The sequence below is a fragment of the Amblyomma maculatum genome, chromosome 3 (assembly GCF_055883805.1).
Source record: "Amblyomma maculatum isolate TAMU_Amacu chromosome 3, ASM5588380v1, whole genome shotgun sequence".
In the NCBI taxonomy this organism is placed as follows: Eukaryota; Metazoa; Arthropoda; class Arachnida; order Ixodida; family Ixodidae; genus Amblyomma; species Amblyomma maculatum.
In genome coordinates this window covers 183,620,609-183,636,848 of record NC_139346.1, presented here as the reverse complement: position 1 = coordinate 183,636,848, position 16,240 = coordinate 183,620,609, and the positions used below count along the sequence as shown (strand labels likewise).

Here is a 16,240-nt window from a genome sequence, read left to right as displayed (position 1 = left end):
GCTCCATGCCGCAGATGTCGAGCGCTGTAGGCTCGCAGTGCATGTCTGGGAAAGACGGTCGTTCTTGATGTCGCGCACGTGTTGCTCGAATGTGGAACAACGATGGTTGAGGACTCATACAACAATAGTATATGTGCTTGAATGGAAAAGTTTATGGTCAGTTATATGTTCATCTATGGAATTTTATAGTCAGCCACAATGTGGCAGTGGAACATCTATAGGCAGCTATAGAAAATTCATAGCACTTTGGCAATAGCTTCTGAACAATGCAAAATCTTTTTAGCTAGCTATAGAAAAGCATATATGTCCCTGAAGCTATAGCTACCTATAGAGATGGAAATGGCTTTAAAGCTACAGGCAGAAAGCCATACAATAAGTTTTAGCAAGTTATAGAAAGCTGTATATATTATAGACCAGCAGACACACAAGCAGTATCTTTAGCTGCCTAGAAGTGTAAATGTCTCTAAAGCTAAACACTGCAAGCCATATAAACAATCTTAGATAGCTGTAGAAGACTTATGGTTCGGAAGCTACAGACCAACAGAAATACAGTTATCTTTAGCTGTCTGTAGAAATGGAAATGCCCTAAAGCTACAGAATACAAGCCATATAAACAGTCCTACCTAGCTATAGAAAACTTATGTTCCTGAATATAGAGATCTGTAGTTATACAGCTAACTTTGGCTCTTTATAGAACAATCAATGCCTTTATAGTTGCAGACAGCAAGCCATATAAGCTGTATTGGCTATAGAAAAGTGTATTCTCGTGAAGATATACAGACTATTAGTCATACCGTTATCTCTATAAACAGTTTTAGCTAGCTATACAAATCTTATTTCCTTACGGTATACACATAGTACTCATACAGCTATCTTTAGCCGCATATACAAATATAGCTACAGATTAATTGCAAGCCATATAAACTGTTTTAGCTGGCTATATAATATTGCATATACCAAAAGTAACCATTTGTATACGCCAAAAGCTATGGACCAGCAGCCATACATCCTTCGTTAACAGCATATATAAAGTCTGGAATGCATATGTATTAAAGTACAGCCTTTGTCAAAAGTGCTTAAGGGGTCTCTTTCTGAGCCGTGCAGTGGCACTGATTTAGCATTACTGGAGGTACTTCCCATTGGAGAGGCTAGGACAAAAAATCTTCTTGCCCTTAAGATATTCGGAACCCTGGAAATGCATTACAAGCCGCACGAAGTGACTCTCAGAAGCAAACCCCTTGGACTCTACACTTTTGACAAAGAGACATATATCGTCGGTTCGAATCCATTAGCCTACAACTTGGCTATTGTGCTACATGCAACGAGAAGTCACGCGCGACCCCTCCTGAGGGAAATACAAACAAGCAAACACGAGAACGCAACCTTTCCTTTCGTCATGTATGCGAGTCGCCTGCGCGTCGACACCGCACCTGGTCGCTTCAACGTCACCACGGTTGTCAATGCTAATTTGGCGTTGTCGTTTCGACGCATCCTTCCTGTATACTTCTTGGCGCCATACACTGCGGTAAGAGGCCAGTCGGTTCTCCCAAAATCTGCGCCGCCAGCGATCTTTGCAGTTGAGAGCGCGTTATTGTTGCTGGTAGGACACACAACGGACAACTCCCAAGCAAGTGCATCTCTCTTTTGTCATACAAGGGCCTCGTCGTTCCAACCTCGACTCACCAGTCGTTAGACCCGGTTACGCCTGCCATTTTAATGGAATCCGTAAGTGCCGTTCACCTTGCACTGCGCGAATACCTCAGTGCCAACAAGCGTCTTTGTACGTACACACAAGGAACTACTGGGACCGAGGGGCTGTGGCTTGCCAGTGTCTGCCACGTTACCGCGTGCCTACATTGACCTTTACTCCATAGGAAATGAGATATAGACTGCAGTACATGGGCCACCACCATTACGTTAAAGTTTATACTATAGAACAGACTACTGCAAAACCTAAGTACTGCCATAGGAATGGCTATATAGAGTTAGGCCAAATATCTATAGCCGACCATACAAAGAATTTTCTATAGCTGACCATAGGAAGCTTATGTACCGTAAAATGAGGTTACTTTGTGACTGCAGGGGTTACTTTGTGACACGCGCTCGGTTTTCTGTATTTTACATCTCGCGCCATGACCAGGCGCTGCCGAAAAGCTACGAGCCACTCAACAAGCTCGCCTGATATGCCGTGCCACCTACCGGCAGCCGGCCGAAGTTCCCGCGCTCCAGAGCCACAGAGACGTCGACAGGTTGAATCGTGTTTTAGCGCCCATCTGGTGAAGCACCGTAAACTTTGTGTGCTCGACCCGTCCGCATGAGAAAACCAGTGAAAACAGCTATGTACTTCTGATTGCTAATATCTAGGCTAAAATAAACTGTAATATAAATTTAATCAAGTCATGTTTGTATAAGGTTGTAGAAAGGAAACTGAAATATTAATACTTCGCGGGGTAACTTTGTGACACGCCAACAAAGAAGCCAGCAGGACGGGAAAAGCGACAACCGGAAAGAAGGGCAGCTCTTCCTCCGGTATCAGAGCTAGACGACCTAGGAAGAGGTCTTCTCTTGAGCACGACCGCGCAGAAGAAAGCAGTGACAGCGAATCGTCTTCAGATGGTCAGCATGGAGACAACAAAAAGTGGTCGGAAGGAGATACAAGTGATTCCGTGGTACTGTCCGGAAGTCTTGACAACCTATCGGAAACGGACACTCCTACCACTTCCGTGGTTCCAAATACTAGCAACGTCCCGAGGGTCCACGGTACGGTTTTCGTAGAAAGCACCTTCAAGGGGGATGATTTTGTCGTAGTAAACTTCGAAGGACGACTTTTCTCGGGAAGAGTGACGGAAGTCAAACCTGAGGGGTACATCGTCAGCACTATGGAGAGGACCAAAAAGAATTGGAGATGGCCGGACCACGAGGACGCTATTTTGTACTCAAAATAAGAATTTTTGTACACAATTGAATATCTAGGCCAGTAGGCAACCGATGCATCTTTGAAGTAAAAGATCTTGATTGAGGAGCTACATGTATCAATCATTTGTAATACAATTCTAACGCTGCCGGAGCAGAAACCAATTCTAGACAACGCAAATAAACTTTTGATGGGGTAACTTTATGTCAGCCCTTTTTTTCCCAATCATATTCAGCCAAAACCAACGTTGTCACAAAGTTGCCCCACACGGCGGGGCAACTTTGTGACAGCTTTTAACCTGAATATTGCCGTTTGTATTAAAGATGCGGATTTGTAGAACATACCGTCGTGTGAGGGAAGACTTTAGCAGCGTTATGCCACTATTCATTCGTCTTTATGTTGATAATTGTTCAGCGAGAGAATGAAAACGTATGAAATCTGTCACAAAGTAACCCCATTTTACGGTATGGGAATACGCACGGTTGTTCTTGGTTTTACACACTGTGAGCGAAGCGTCTGATTAGGATAGGAACAATTTTCTGTCTACGAGGATCGTGGACATGGTTTCTCGAAGCTCGGCTTTCAATTTCCTCTGGCGCAGTAGGATCACGTGACCCGATGCAAAGCAGATCTACAGTCTTCACCACACAACCCGCGACCATCTGACCTGCCACCACTTCATCTGTCTTTACTCAATACCATCATTTCTTTGATCCATGGCTCGTCAGTTTGTAGGATGGCAGACCATGATAGTGGATCGAAACGAAGCTCGCAGCTTCCTGGAGGGTCGTTTCGTTATTCTTCTTCCGCAGGAAATCCGGCGTCATTGCGAGTAAAAAAATACGAGAATGTCTCGATGCCATGAGGCCACATGGCATGGCCGAAGTAGTAGCAGCTGCCAATTCGGACAGCTCTTTTGAGATGGGTAGTACGCAAGAATCGACCCTGCAGGACTCTTGGATCTCGAACTATGACGGGTGGTCTTTCACAAAATCTAGTAGCTTACGGCTGTACGTGATTGAGTATGTGGGAGATAATAGAGCTAAGGATTAAGGACTCAGAGATTAAGCGAATAACAAAGTGTGTGTATGAGAAGGAGCCACAAGGGAAGCAGCAGGCGGGACCTGTTATCGCTTCCGCCTGATCGGTAAAGCCCCATAATTTTTTTTTTCTTCCTATTCAGCCTGCCAACATTGCTCTGCCGGTTGGCTCAGGTTCATACCAACGAAAACACAAAATGCCGTAGTTCGCAGTCCGAGCGATTAGTGAAAACGCGGTCTTTTGCTGTGTTAGAATGCATTTGAAGATAGCAGAATGGAACCGCTGCATCAATGACTGGCAAAACAGGAAAAACAGCATGTTTCCTGCTCCTACCGAGAGATGGCGCCACCCATCAGACCCTGGATGGAGCCGACGACTGGCCGCCGCTGCATGCCGCCTGCTCACGAACCCTGCTCGTTTTGGATGATGGATCACTTGTCCGTGGGTTCCCTGAACGACACGCACGACCAGAGGCCTTTAGAAATATACGGTGGGACAGAGGGGAGCGTACGATGGGGGGTACCCACTTCACGCCGCCGTTCTTCGCCCGTTCCCCCCTTAGCACACGTGCGAAAGCGAGGCCTGCTTCCCGCCCCACGCTCAAACTCGTGAGCCGTAGTTTGGCCAGCATTTGTCATATGCATACTTTTAGAGCCCAGAGGAGGGAGGATCCCGCTCGTAGACAAAAAAGTTGCAAAAATGCAAGGGTCAGAATGGACCTCCCTGCCCCCTCCCCCCTTTCCAAGGGCGTCCCATAAATTCAACTCTGTTGCAACTACGTATCATTGCCATCAAATAAAATTACATGGGCGGTGGCAGAAAGAAATGTCTGGGTAAGTGCGTGTACCCTAACAATATTATTGTCCAGGAATATTTACTTGCTCGAGAAACACGATGCATGGTCTGAGTGGTCTCTGCTTCCGCAAATGGAAAAGCCTTCCCCTTCACTCTCTATTTACACCGCTCTTTCCCCCCCCCCCCCCCCCCCCCCATTCAGTTTGGTAGCATCTACCCAACCTCCACACATAGAAAGCCTGCAAAATAGTCAGTTTTCATATGTGTCTCTTTGATAGTGAATAACCTAATTTATTTGGAATCCAGGAGCGTCTCCTCAGCGAGCCATCTGCGCGCCATTCACGACGGCGCATTCTTCGTGCATTTTTTAGAAACTATCCTGCATGCGTCGCTTTTGTCCGCCTGCCTATAAGGATACCAGGCTTGAGTGTTATTTCATGGTTTTGATTTATGCACGTAAAATTAAACTTTTCTCACGGTTGCAGTTATGTAAGAAATACGCAAAGGAAATTTGGTAACTATCAACTTGCTTTTTTTTTTTTCATCTTTTTTTCATGCCCTCAGGAAGTCGTTTGAAACCGGAGACACGTAGGTTACAGTATTGGCCTCTGCATTGTTGTGTCCGACTCCATGGGGACAGCGATGCGTGCCTCTCGAGTCCTGCCGTGGCTCTTCACGACTGGGGCGACTCAAACTTGACTGCACCCACCCAATGAACAACTCAATAACGAAAGGAAAAACTCCCTCAAAAGAAGCCAACAGAGACCATTGGCATATCACTGCTACAGTCTACTGTTATGTCACGTCGTCATCGACGCAACGCTTATTTGCCCCGGCACGTCGGGCGTTGACGGAACATTGCGTGAGCGTGAGGCCACCTGGCGCCCTCAATGCGATCTGCACATGTGTGCTAACAGCGAGCGGCAGACGATAGTGGTAAGCTCTAACATTATATGCTAAAGGTCTCTAATACGACTTAGACCAATTATCCGGTACGTGGCTCATCTCCTTGTCTATGCTTGCTTTGAATCTTAGGGAGCTGACAGATGCGAAGGTATCATGCGCAAATTAACCGGATTGACCAACATGGCATGAAACTAATAGATGCCATTGGCCGCAGCCTCCTTTAGAGGGCACTTGGCGCTTGCCGCGCATGACCTAACCCAGTCCGAACCCCTCTTTCCTACTCTCCACCGAGGGAGTCCCTGTCCAAGTCTCCCTTGGCGCCAAAAATACCTACCTAAATTAATTCAACCAGCATTCTGAGGACTCTTTCAGTGACCAATAGGGAACGCGTTTTACAGGGGCCAATCAGCGAGCTTCCTTTAAATTTGAAATTGCCAATGGCAGGCTGCTACCATCACCAGCACAGCATGCATTCCACTCTCCCAGCAGCAATAAAATAATAAAAACACGCTCAAACGGCCATCGGCGGGAGGTGACAAAAAAAAAAAAAAAAAGGAACAATTAGGCGTCTTCTTTAGGCGCGCCGGCTTCTACACCATGCTACACTCTCCCACCGTCCCTGGGCGGCATCTGCAAAAGGACCAAAACCGCAGCGTGCGGACTGCGGACAATGTGCGGGGAGCGCGACACACAGACCCCGTCACCGAGCGCGCGCCTCCTTGCGAGGTCTTTCATGCCGGCTCGGTTTTATTTCACAGCCCGGCGGCCTTCTGCAAGCAGCATTTGCCTCAAAGTTTTGCGACGGCTGGACAATTGGGGTGGGGGTGACTCGAGGAGCTGTTTAGAAAAAGAACAGATCTAAAGACGCCGACCAAAACAACCTCCGCGGGTATGCCGATGTATACATGACCCACAGCCCGACGGCCTGCAAACCAAACTCCCACCTCGATGTTTATCCGCTGCCTCGCATCGACGACGCACTCGAGCGCCTGAAGGGGTCATAGTATTTACCTTTAAGCTTTCTTTGCGGCTACTGCATGGCAGGTGCTTTTTCCTCCCGACTATGAAGAAAATACAGCAATCGTGACAGCCGACGACCTTTGCCAGTTCAACATATGCCGTTCGGTCTCTCGAATGCTCCAACCACCTTCAATCGCCTCATGGATTCCGTCTTGAAGCACATGTGAGCCATGGCGTTGGTCTACCAAGAGGATGCGTTTATTGTCTTGTCTACTTTTGCAGGGCATCACGCCTGAAACTGTTCTAGACGCACTACAGCTAGAAGTCCCAAAAATGCTTCCTCGGTTTTGCTGATGTGACGTAGCATGGGGCTATATACGTAGTGATGCGGCATAGCATTCCTCGATCCTGAAGCATGCTCGTGGCTTAATCTCGATTAGTCGGGCAACCAGCGGGTCCTGCCGTATGCCACCGGCCAGCTCTCTGACCTAGACCAGTGCCGCCACTTTTCCGGGCCTGGATACCTTGCCGTTGTCTGAGCCGTCGAAAAGTTCCTTCCTTATTTATACGGACACTCATCTTACTAGACGTCCCAGTATGCCGGAAACCGTCTACGCAGGCATCAAGGCCACCAGTGCAAGTTTTCAGCCGCCAATTTCCCTTTTGAACTGTGGCTCGACCACTTGGACCGGTTTACTAGACGCGTGCTGGCAATCGGTATGCTCTAGTTGCCATCAACCACACTTCCAAGTGGGTTGAATCGTTGCCCATCCCCGGCACGTCGTCTCATCATGTCGTTTGTGGAGAGCCATCTCATTCTCCGGCATGGCGTGCGAGTACCGCGGGAGCTGCTTCATGTCTTACGAATCTGAACGAGTCCTGTATTAATAAAAGGTGTTCATAATCCCCATCCACTCCCGCGGTATTCACTCGACCGCATCCATCAACCACCCGTAGATAACGGAAATATATACTTGAGGTTTGTACAGCTCCGTGCCAAGGTATATGCTTTGTTCGTATACTGTGGAATCCCACCGGACTCTGTCCGAAAGCTTCGTCTCGTCCGCTTCGAGGCTCAGCGTAACCTCCTTGCCCGAGCAGTGGACGCTCGGTGAAGTTGTTGCCCCGATGCCGAGGTCCTACTGTGTCGCTTCCCAGCTGCATATACACAGGCCTCGTTACCTGCCGCAGTGCCGCCTCAAGGACCTACCCGAGTGTCGCCAGTGTGCTGTAGAATATGCACTGGATCTTTTCGAAGCATGTGTCGCTCCTGAAAACACACATTTCCAGCAAACCCGATGATGCCCCCCTTCCCCAGTGTACAGCTGACCTTCCCCAGTGTAAAGTGTAAAGCTGACGTAGATCCATGCATACATGGGTCCGTAACGCGGTGTGGGGGACGATGAACGATGAAGTGCCGGCTCGAGACGACAGGGTCTGGAGAACTTTGCTGTATAAGCTGTGCTGTGGTACTGCTCGCCGTACACATTTTTCGTGTATGAGTGGTACGTTCTATAGTTTGTTTTCGTTCTACACGCTAAAGTCAGTCACTTAACATTAACAATAATATATATCAATGTGTGGTTAATGCGAGTCGTAGGAAGAGCGCGATCATTGAGTCCGTGACGCAATAGGCAAAACAACCATCACTAGCAAGCCGCTGTCTAACTTGACGGCGCACATCAAGTTCACCTCACGTTCGATGCGTACGTATACGGCAGATATACCAGCAAGCAAAAGTAGGTAGACGGCGACTGTCGCCGCTCTTCTATTGTCTCTGCAAACGCCACAGCAGAACTAGTGACTTCGAGCGGCCGTATGGGAGTACATCCACGTTTCCACAAGGCAGAGTAGAGAGCAGTAGAGCGTCGCCCATTGTTCAGAAAGCATATACTGTCCCTAAATATGCTCCCGCGTATACAGGAACACCAAGAACCTGAGCCCATTTTTGCATTCTCGGTTCTTGGCCCTCGAGAGCAAGCAGTTGCGCTTCGTTGTTTAAAGATCCGCATTTTTTTTTGTTTTATTCTTTGCTGTGATTTTTTTTTATAAATATACATGAAAATTATGCTGTAGATATATTGTACTTCTCTAATTGTATACAGCAAAAAATCTGTCCATGCCACCGCCTAGCTGATGTAGCCCTGGGAGGTTGCGTTTTGTTTTGATACAATAGCCGTCATATGTCTATAGTAGCAGAACAAAGTATAGTAGGTGATACATTACTCCCAGTCCCCACCCGTTTTTTCGTGAACAAAACGCATCATATCATCATGCATACATGCCATAATAACTCTGACACTACACACAGTAACCCACAAAACTTTTGGCGCTTGAAAGCACTCGCCATGTGTGTTCAGCGAATGTTTGTTGAAAATAGTGCAGTCGTCCGTCCGTCAGTCAGCATACTGAGAGTCCCCCTCAAGTTACTATGATGTCATCTGTATATATAGGAGTGGAAGCGGCATAGAGCTGCCACTTAATGGATACGATCGAACTATCGAACAAGAGCAAAGACGAAAGCAACAAAGCAAGATGATGGTGGGGTACTACGAGATCGACGACAGCTGGGAAGGAGTCGCATTCCGAAGTGTATTGCAGGTGTCCGGAGCCTCCGTCAACAGGGCAGGCATTGCAGAGAGAAACAAAGCAACAACAGCCAGGAGCTGTAAATGGTAGTCGTAAACGAAAGCTATAAAGCACAGAAAGAAGGAATGAAAGGGCCTACCCGCTTTTTTATATTTTTACAGAGTGAAAGGTGAGAGTAAGAAGTAGTAGACTGTTCGGAATGTGTTCAGGGAAATGCGTCTAGCAAATTGAACTGCACGAAAGTGCCACTGCCGGAGACGACTCGTCTAATGGTATACATCCTGAGGGCTGGCATTTCCTTCGTTTACTTGATCAGTCTGTCAGCTGAGCACGGAGTGAAAAATTCAGGGACAACACATATAATACAACGAATCTGAACTGCGCTTTCGCGTGTATCCTTGCGAACAGCGTTCCCCAGAGCGTGAGATAGGTATAGATGAAAGCGGGATTATAAAGGTGCACAACAGCCGGTACGTGCATGCATGGAGCTCCCACGGTTGCTTCATCGACCTTCTGCGACCTATGATAATTTAGAATATAGCTCTAACAGAGACTGAAAGGAGGTGAACATCAGCAACCTCTGTCTGATTTCACTCACTTCATGTGCTGGCAAGCTGATGGAGAAAATAGTGTATGGAAGCATTTCGGCGTATTTGGAGGAAAACAATTACATGCCCCACACCATGTCTGGCTTCTGGGAGCACCTATGCAAGCAAGACGAACTGGTGCAGCTCAAAATTGAAGTTATTGACCTACCCACAAGAAACAGCAGTTGAGCCATCTTAGCCTTGGATCTCAATTAAAAGAGCTGTCGATAATGTGAACCATACCAAAATCCCAAGATAACCTAAGGAAGCCGCTGTGTGGAAAAAGTAACTTCTGTATATACTAGAGACTTTCAGCAAGACAGACATCCCATGTAATGATTAGCAATGTGCGTACTCCGAACCAATCTCTATGGGCACTATATAGATACGCCGCTACTGGAGCAGTCGTCTATCCCCTGCTCTTCTTCAGCATTGTCCTTATCATTTACCAGAACAACTTGATAGCATAGAGGGAACTCGGCTCGCGCCTTCTATGTAGAGGACATCAATGTATGGGTGACTATAGGGCAGTCTAGCAGAGATGGAAGATGTGCTTCAAGGGGCTACTTCGACTGTCCAGAAAATGTGGAGGAGCGCGGGAGGTTGCTCCTCTCCAAAAAGTCAGAGCTTCTCATTATGCGCACGAGAGAAGATGAGGCGCTTGGTCGAAATTACAGTGTTGATATAATGCGCATCCTGGGGCTACTTGTTAACAACTAAGGCGCTAACGCACCAGTGGTTAAAAAGTCGCGTACAGTATGTGAGCATGCTCACATACTGTACGCGACTTTTTAACCACTGGTGCATGAGCAATGCGCATGATCAGCCGTCACCGTGGACATTTGGGATGATGGAGAGACACTCTTCGGTTGGTCTCAGCTGAACCGTGCACGTGGCCCCGTACCTGCGGATGAGGAAATGCGGCTTAAATCATTTCGATGTCATAATTTGATCAGCGTACAAGAAGGCGTCGGGATTGTCGCTAAAGACATGTATACACAGAGCGCTGGCTACAGTCGGGTGTGGACAATACGACGGACAAGCTGATTGAGGCCCACTTCTGAAGTTAATATTCCAGATTATCGGGAACAAAAGCTGAATGCGTAAGGTGCTGGAAAACTTGAAAATCAATATCATCAAGACAGGAAGTGTGCGAGGGTCAAGATGATGGACACGAGCTCAGCTGAATCATAGCTGTCTTCGTGGATGCTGCATGGGGACCTTGTAAGGGGGGTGTCGACAATATCGGTGGCGCATCACGGGCTGATTGTCAATAGATCCTGTTCGACACGGGAAAATTGCAGAGTTGAAAGAAGTGGCGATCGCCATGGCAGCTTCGCATCTTCATACCGAGTATATCATTATGAATTAGAGGACTGCGTACAGAAATTATTTTCGGGGCAGAAATGCGGTGCTAGCCTGCAAGATCCTGAAGGAGTCTGGAGTTTGTGCACTGCGCAAAGAGCTAATTTAGGCACCTGGTGTTAGCTGTGGGACCCTCGGTTCGGCTCGCACTCTGTTCGATCTCCTCAGGTTCCATCCCGAAGAGATGGTGAGCAGTAGGAGGTTTGGAGGAATGGACAGAGGCTTACGGCAGAAAAACATTAGATGAGATTTATCCACATATTTATAGGGGCACAGGAAAGTCAAATGAGAGGCATACTGGGAGCGTAAAATAGAGCGTATTGAAAACCGCCTGTGGGCTGCTTAAATACAGTCAATCGTCCCCAGATCCCTAGAGTTGGGGACTTCAATTGCCTCCAACCCTTACAAAAATGACCATTGACAAAGAGTTGACAGACTGTGGACAACTTGTGGAGTCAACAGCTTCTACACAGGTTGTTGACTGTAGTCAACGGGTGTAAACGAAATGGGTGTTTACCTTTAGTCCACAGCGTAGTTGTTGCCTAACATTTATGTAAAGTTTGTTAACCATGTTTTCACCTAACTAAACACATACAGTTGTTGACTAACGTGTGTGCAAATTTTGTTAATTATGGGTTGACTGGGTAAAACTCATACGGATGATCTTCAAAAAATTTCAGGGAGAGCTTAGTTCGTAGCTTGACTCCGATAGCTTTTTTTTTTTTTTTTGCTTTTGCTGTTGCTTCCTTTAGTGTTTTTTGCCTGCTGATGAGTCTGCTTCCGGTTTATTTCATTTTACCCTTCTGGCATGAAAAACCAAAAACGTGTTGCAAACGATATAACAGATGTTTGGGGTTTCTCGCTTTTTAACATAGCCTCCTTACGCAAAAAATAATAGAATCAGTTTCATTTGATAGCCTGTTAACAAGTAAATTATCGGTTATTATGCTGAGAAAAAAATTGAGCTCTCGAGAAGACAGCTCTGCATACTCACGGACAGATGTATGAAATATAGGAACGTCCCCTTTGAAACAGGGTGGTAGCAGTAGCTATCATGCTCATTTTTCTCCCTATATCTTAATCATTGATTTAGATTGGTTAACTAAACCATCATTCTATTTATTAAATTTTTGTGCTACATTACTAACATTATGTCACTTCTCTGCTTTTAAGCCACCAATCTTCCAGTCGTTTTTTGCTAGTTTCCACCGCCGGTTTATTCACCCGGCCACTGGTATCTAAATCCCAGAGCTTCAGGAACAGTGACTTCCGGATGGATACCATTACATTCGAGTATAATATGGTCAAGTGTTTCACTGGAGTTACCACATACAGCACATGCGTCATCTTCATGGTTAAATTTCTTTTTGTGGCTGCGTGTTCTAAGGCACCCTGATCTAGCTTCAAAAAGTAGGGCACTGCCTCTTGAGTATCAAAGAAAGCTTCCTTCCTGATCTGCATTTTCCACTTTCAGTGTAATTCCACACTCTGTTTCTTTTCCATCGAATTTATCCAATTTTTACCTTCTGTGTTTTTCACCTGTTGCTTAATGCTCTTTATTTCTCCGTCCTTGTGACTAGCATACTTACTAGTTTCCTAGTTCTTTTCCTTCATTGTGAGTCAACGCTTTCTAAGTACAGGTATTTAAATGCTTTAGCTGCCCATCTGTTACTGTCCAATTTCCTCAGACGTTTCTCGCGCATACGGCATCTAGCGCCGCCTAGCGGAGAAGTTACGATCACGCGATTGACATGCACGATGCATCATTTCCGATAGACCTCATCGCGACAAATCGTTTCGTACCACACTCCCGTTTGTGTACGGCTGCCCGTTGCAGAGTTATGTCCATTTAGTAAACATCCCAAATCAGAATCGGATTCATTTGAGGGGTTTGGGAGGTCCAGGATTCGGCCGCTAATTCGATATATTTACGTTTTAACTAGTAATTCGAAGTATTCAATGTGTAGCGTTTATTTAAATGTAATTTTATTTGTATACCACAAACCATAGGGTTATACTCTCGAACCAAATTCGGTATAGAACTGTTTTGGGTAACGTGGTTCGTGTGGTGGGAGTCAGGCTGCACCAGAAAATTCTAACCGTAGCTTCTGATCCAGTGCACCTCTATAATAACGCCTGCGTCTAATGTGAACGTCTAATAAAACTATTTCTAAACAGCATTTGGCCTGCCGCGTCACGAAGTAATCTCGTAGTCGCTTCTAAATTAATATGGCAGTGCACTGTGTGGCTTTGTGACTCATCAATGAGGACTTATGTTTATGTTCAAATAATGGCACATTATTCCAATAAATTTTCTTCCAAACAAAAAATATTACTGATCAGACCTGCGTCATATAAATTGAAGCATTTGCATGTTGGTCACAATTGGTTACTACTGTACAATAGCTGACGTAAGCAGTGAACAACATGCATGCTTATGCAGCAAGCTTGGTTGACATTTTGTGGGCAGCAACAACTATAGATACAACGTGTAAACTCCACAACAGCAGCACACTCAGTCAACTTGAATGTTAATCGCAGAATTAGTGCTGTGTTGACAACCTGTGCTAAGTCAACAACTTCAATACAAGTCATCACTCAACAACATTAGTACACCCAGTCAACAATTCGGAGTGACACTATTTGATAGGTGTGGACTGGATATCAACACTATTTGTGTGTCCTTTTTGTGAGACATATATTTATTGACTTTACTTAAGTAAACAACTGGAACAAATACTTTACACACTCATTTTATAGCCTTCCAGCCACCTCTAGGCTCCACCCACCACGTGATTCATCACACACATCCTCGCACACCGTTGGTGTAGAGTGCACACCTGTCCAGGAGTTGCATGTTCGACCCGGTCGGTGATCTCGGAGAGGATGTTGCGGCCTTGCAGTCACGGGCCGCAATTTAGACTTGGCGCCAGCTGGGCGCATTGGATTCACAGTCCCAGGCCTCGGCCGTGAGAGCGCGAGCCCGGCAGAACGCCACCTTGGCTTGCAACACAACACGAGTGGAATTCCTCGACCGGACGTCTAGTCGGCGTTCTCACCGCATAACCATACAGCTCGCCCACGCAACCTTCGCTGAGCCGATCACGCCATGCGTGTTCACCATCAGCCTCCGGCCTTGATCCAAGCCGTGAGAACTCAGGCACCGACCGGCAGTCGCGTAGAAGTGGTTGCCTGGCGGCGCGGCGAAATACCGAAGTGTTGTCTTACACCGCCGCGTTTTATCGACAAAGGAGCTAGTCGTGCACGTAGGCGCCGCTGCCGCGTCGTCGCCTCTCACGTGGAACATCCGGCCACGTGGAAGGGAGCTGAGCCTTCGATCTTAACAACGCCGAGCTATTCCTGAGACCTCAAGTGTGGTACAACAAAACCAGAAAGTTTGGTTCACAAAATGATGTGAGACAGCAAAACAACAACCACAGCACAACCACCACCACTACCAACAACAACAACAACAAAATAAAGCCTATTGTGTGCGTTTCGTAGGTATACTAAACCAATGACACTTTTTTTAACTAAACAAAAGCAAAAAAAAAAAAAAAAGCTTAAGCAAAGTAGAATATCCATCGTGATGCTACACCATAGAGAAACTATATGTATTAACCATAAACAGCTCAGCCACATGTAAAAGGTGTAGTGGCAGGCTCAAAAACTAAATGACAGCTTTTTTTGCCGCCCGATCTCTTTCACAATATAAAAGCAAAGCTGAAAAACAAACGCTTCCAACAAATGGCAGAAGCAACGAACATTTGAATAGCTTAATTACAGTACAGTACTACAAGAAATTCATAGAGTACGCAATCTGCCGATATTTCACATGCATGGTCTCAAAGAAATACACTGCCCTATGCTGGAATATCTATCTGAGCTGTCTGTATAGGTGCTTAATTTTTTTTAACAATATATGGGTATTGGGATATAGGCCCGAAGCATGAGACCAGCGAAAGTGGTTTGAATGTTACGTTACCCGTCATGTTATAATACGATTAATTTTACGGGGTTTATTAACGTGGTCTTAAAAAGTATGCTCTACCTTCGACTGCTATGTTCACCTTGATATTGTCCGAGAAGCTTTTATACACAGCCAGCATTGTCTTGCTGCCTTCTTATATCCAGAGATGGCATGCGCCACAACATGGATGTTCGGGGACATATATATCGTGCTTGGCAACTGCGGCTGAATGAACTGCCTGAAATAGTTCCCCTCAAACCATTGTACTCCGCTTTATAGCGAGCTTCCATGAAGCGATGCATGCTGGGTAATCAGTAGGGGTGTGCGAATATTCGAAATTTTCGAATATCGAATCGAATATCATAATATTCGATTCGTTAAACGAATCAAATAGTGGAAATTGAAAATTATTCGAAACTGATCGAATATCTTCGCAAATTTTCGAATAATTTTCGAATACTTTTCGAATAACTGGCATGAATTAACGTCTCGGTTACCTCCGACCATTCTCGCGAAGGCAGCGTCAGCTCCGAGCAGGCACAGCTTGCTGCCGCAATAAACCTACGCGAGAAGCAGAGATCACCGTTTTAGGGAGCCTACATGCTTCAGCGTGGCCGCGAGACGGTCCATTCGCATGGAAACACTCTTACAAATTGGACATATCACAAATCGCGGAGGCAACTTCTCGTAGTCGTGTCATAGTTCACACGTCTCTAATCTGCCGAGAAGTAACGCTACATGTTTATTCCCTGAAAATTTAATTCACTTTCATCATCAATAGTTGAGGTTAAGTTTATTATGCGAGTGGCGCATGACATGAGAGTTGCATGAATGTTTTCAGCTCATGCTCATACATCTCTCCACTATATATCTCAGGTCGCCTAGCGCCAGTTGTAATCGCCTAGCGCCAGCTAGAGGGGAGCACGCGAGCTAATTGAGAAAGAACGAAAGCAACGAAAGTCACTGAAAAGAAGAGGACGATGAGGAGATCGCGTGCTCGGCGATAACTAGTTTGAAGAGCCAACAGCAGGGGAAGCGCAACTCTATGGCCTCGGGTTACGCGGACGCAAGTCGGACGAAAGCGTCGCTCAGCCATTCGTAATCTCTGATATA

General features: G+C 46.2%; 1 protein-coding gene across 1 annotated transcript in view; it reads left to right on the top strand.

Moving 5' to 3' along the window:
• LOC146197140 (uncharacterized) overlaps positions 1 to 5,450 on the top strand; it is a 216,137-nt gene extending 210,687 nt beyond the window's left edge. The window contains exon 3 of the mRNA XM_084598915.1: positions 5,315 to 5,450. Coding sequence (XP_084455041.1) covers positions 5,315 to 5,326 — 12 coding nt within the window. The 3' untranslated portion in view covers positions 5,327 to 5,450. The remainder of the gene's footprint in view (positions 1 to 5,314) is intronic.
• The last annotated feature ends 10,790 nt before the right edge of the window (positions 5,451 to 16,240 follow it).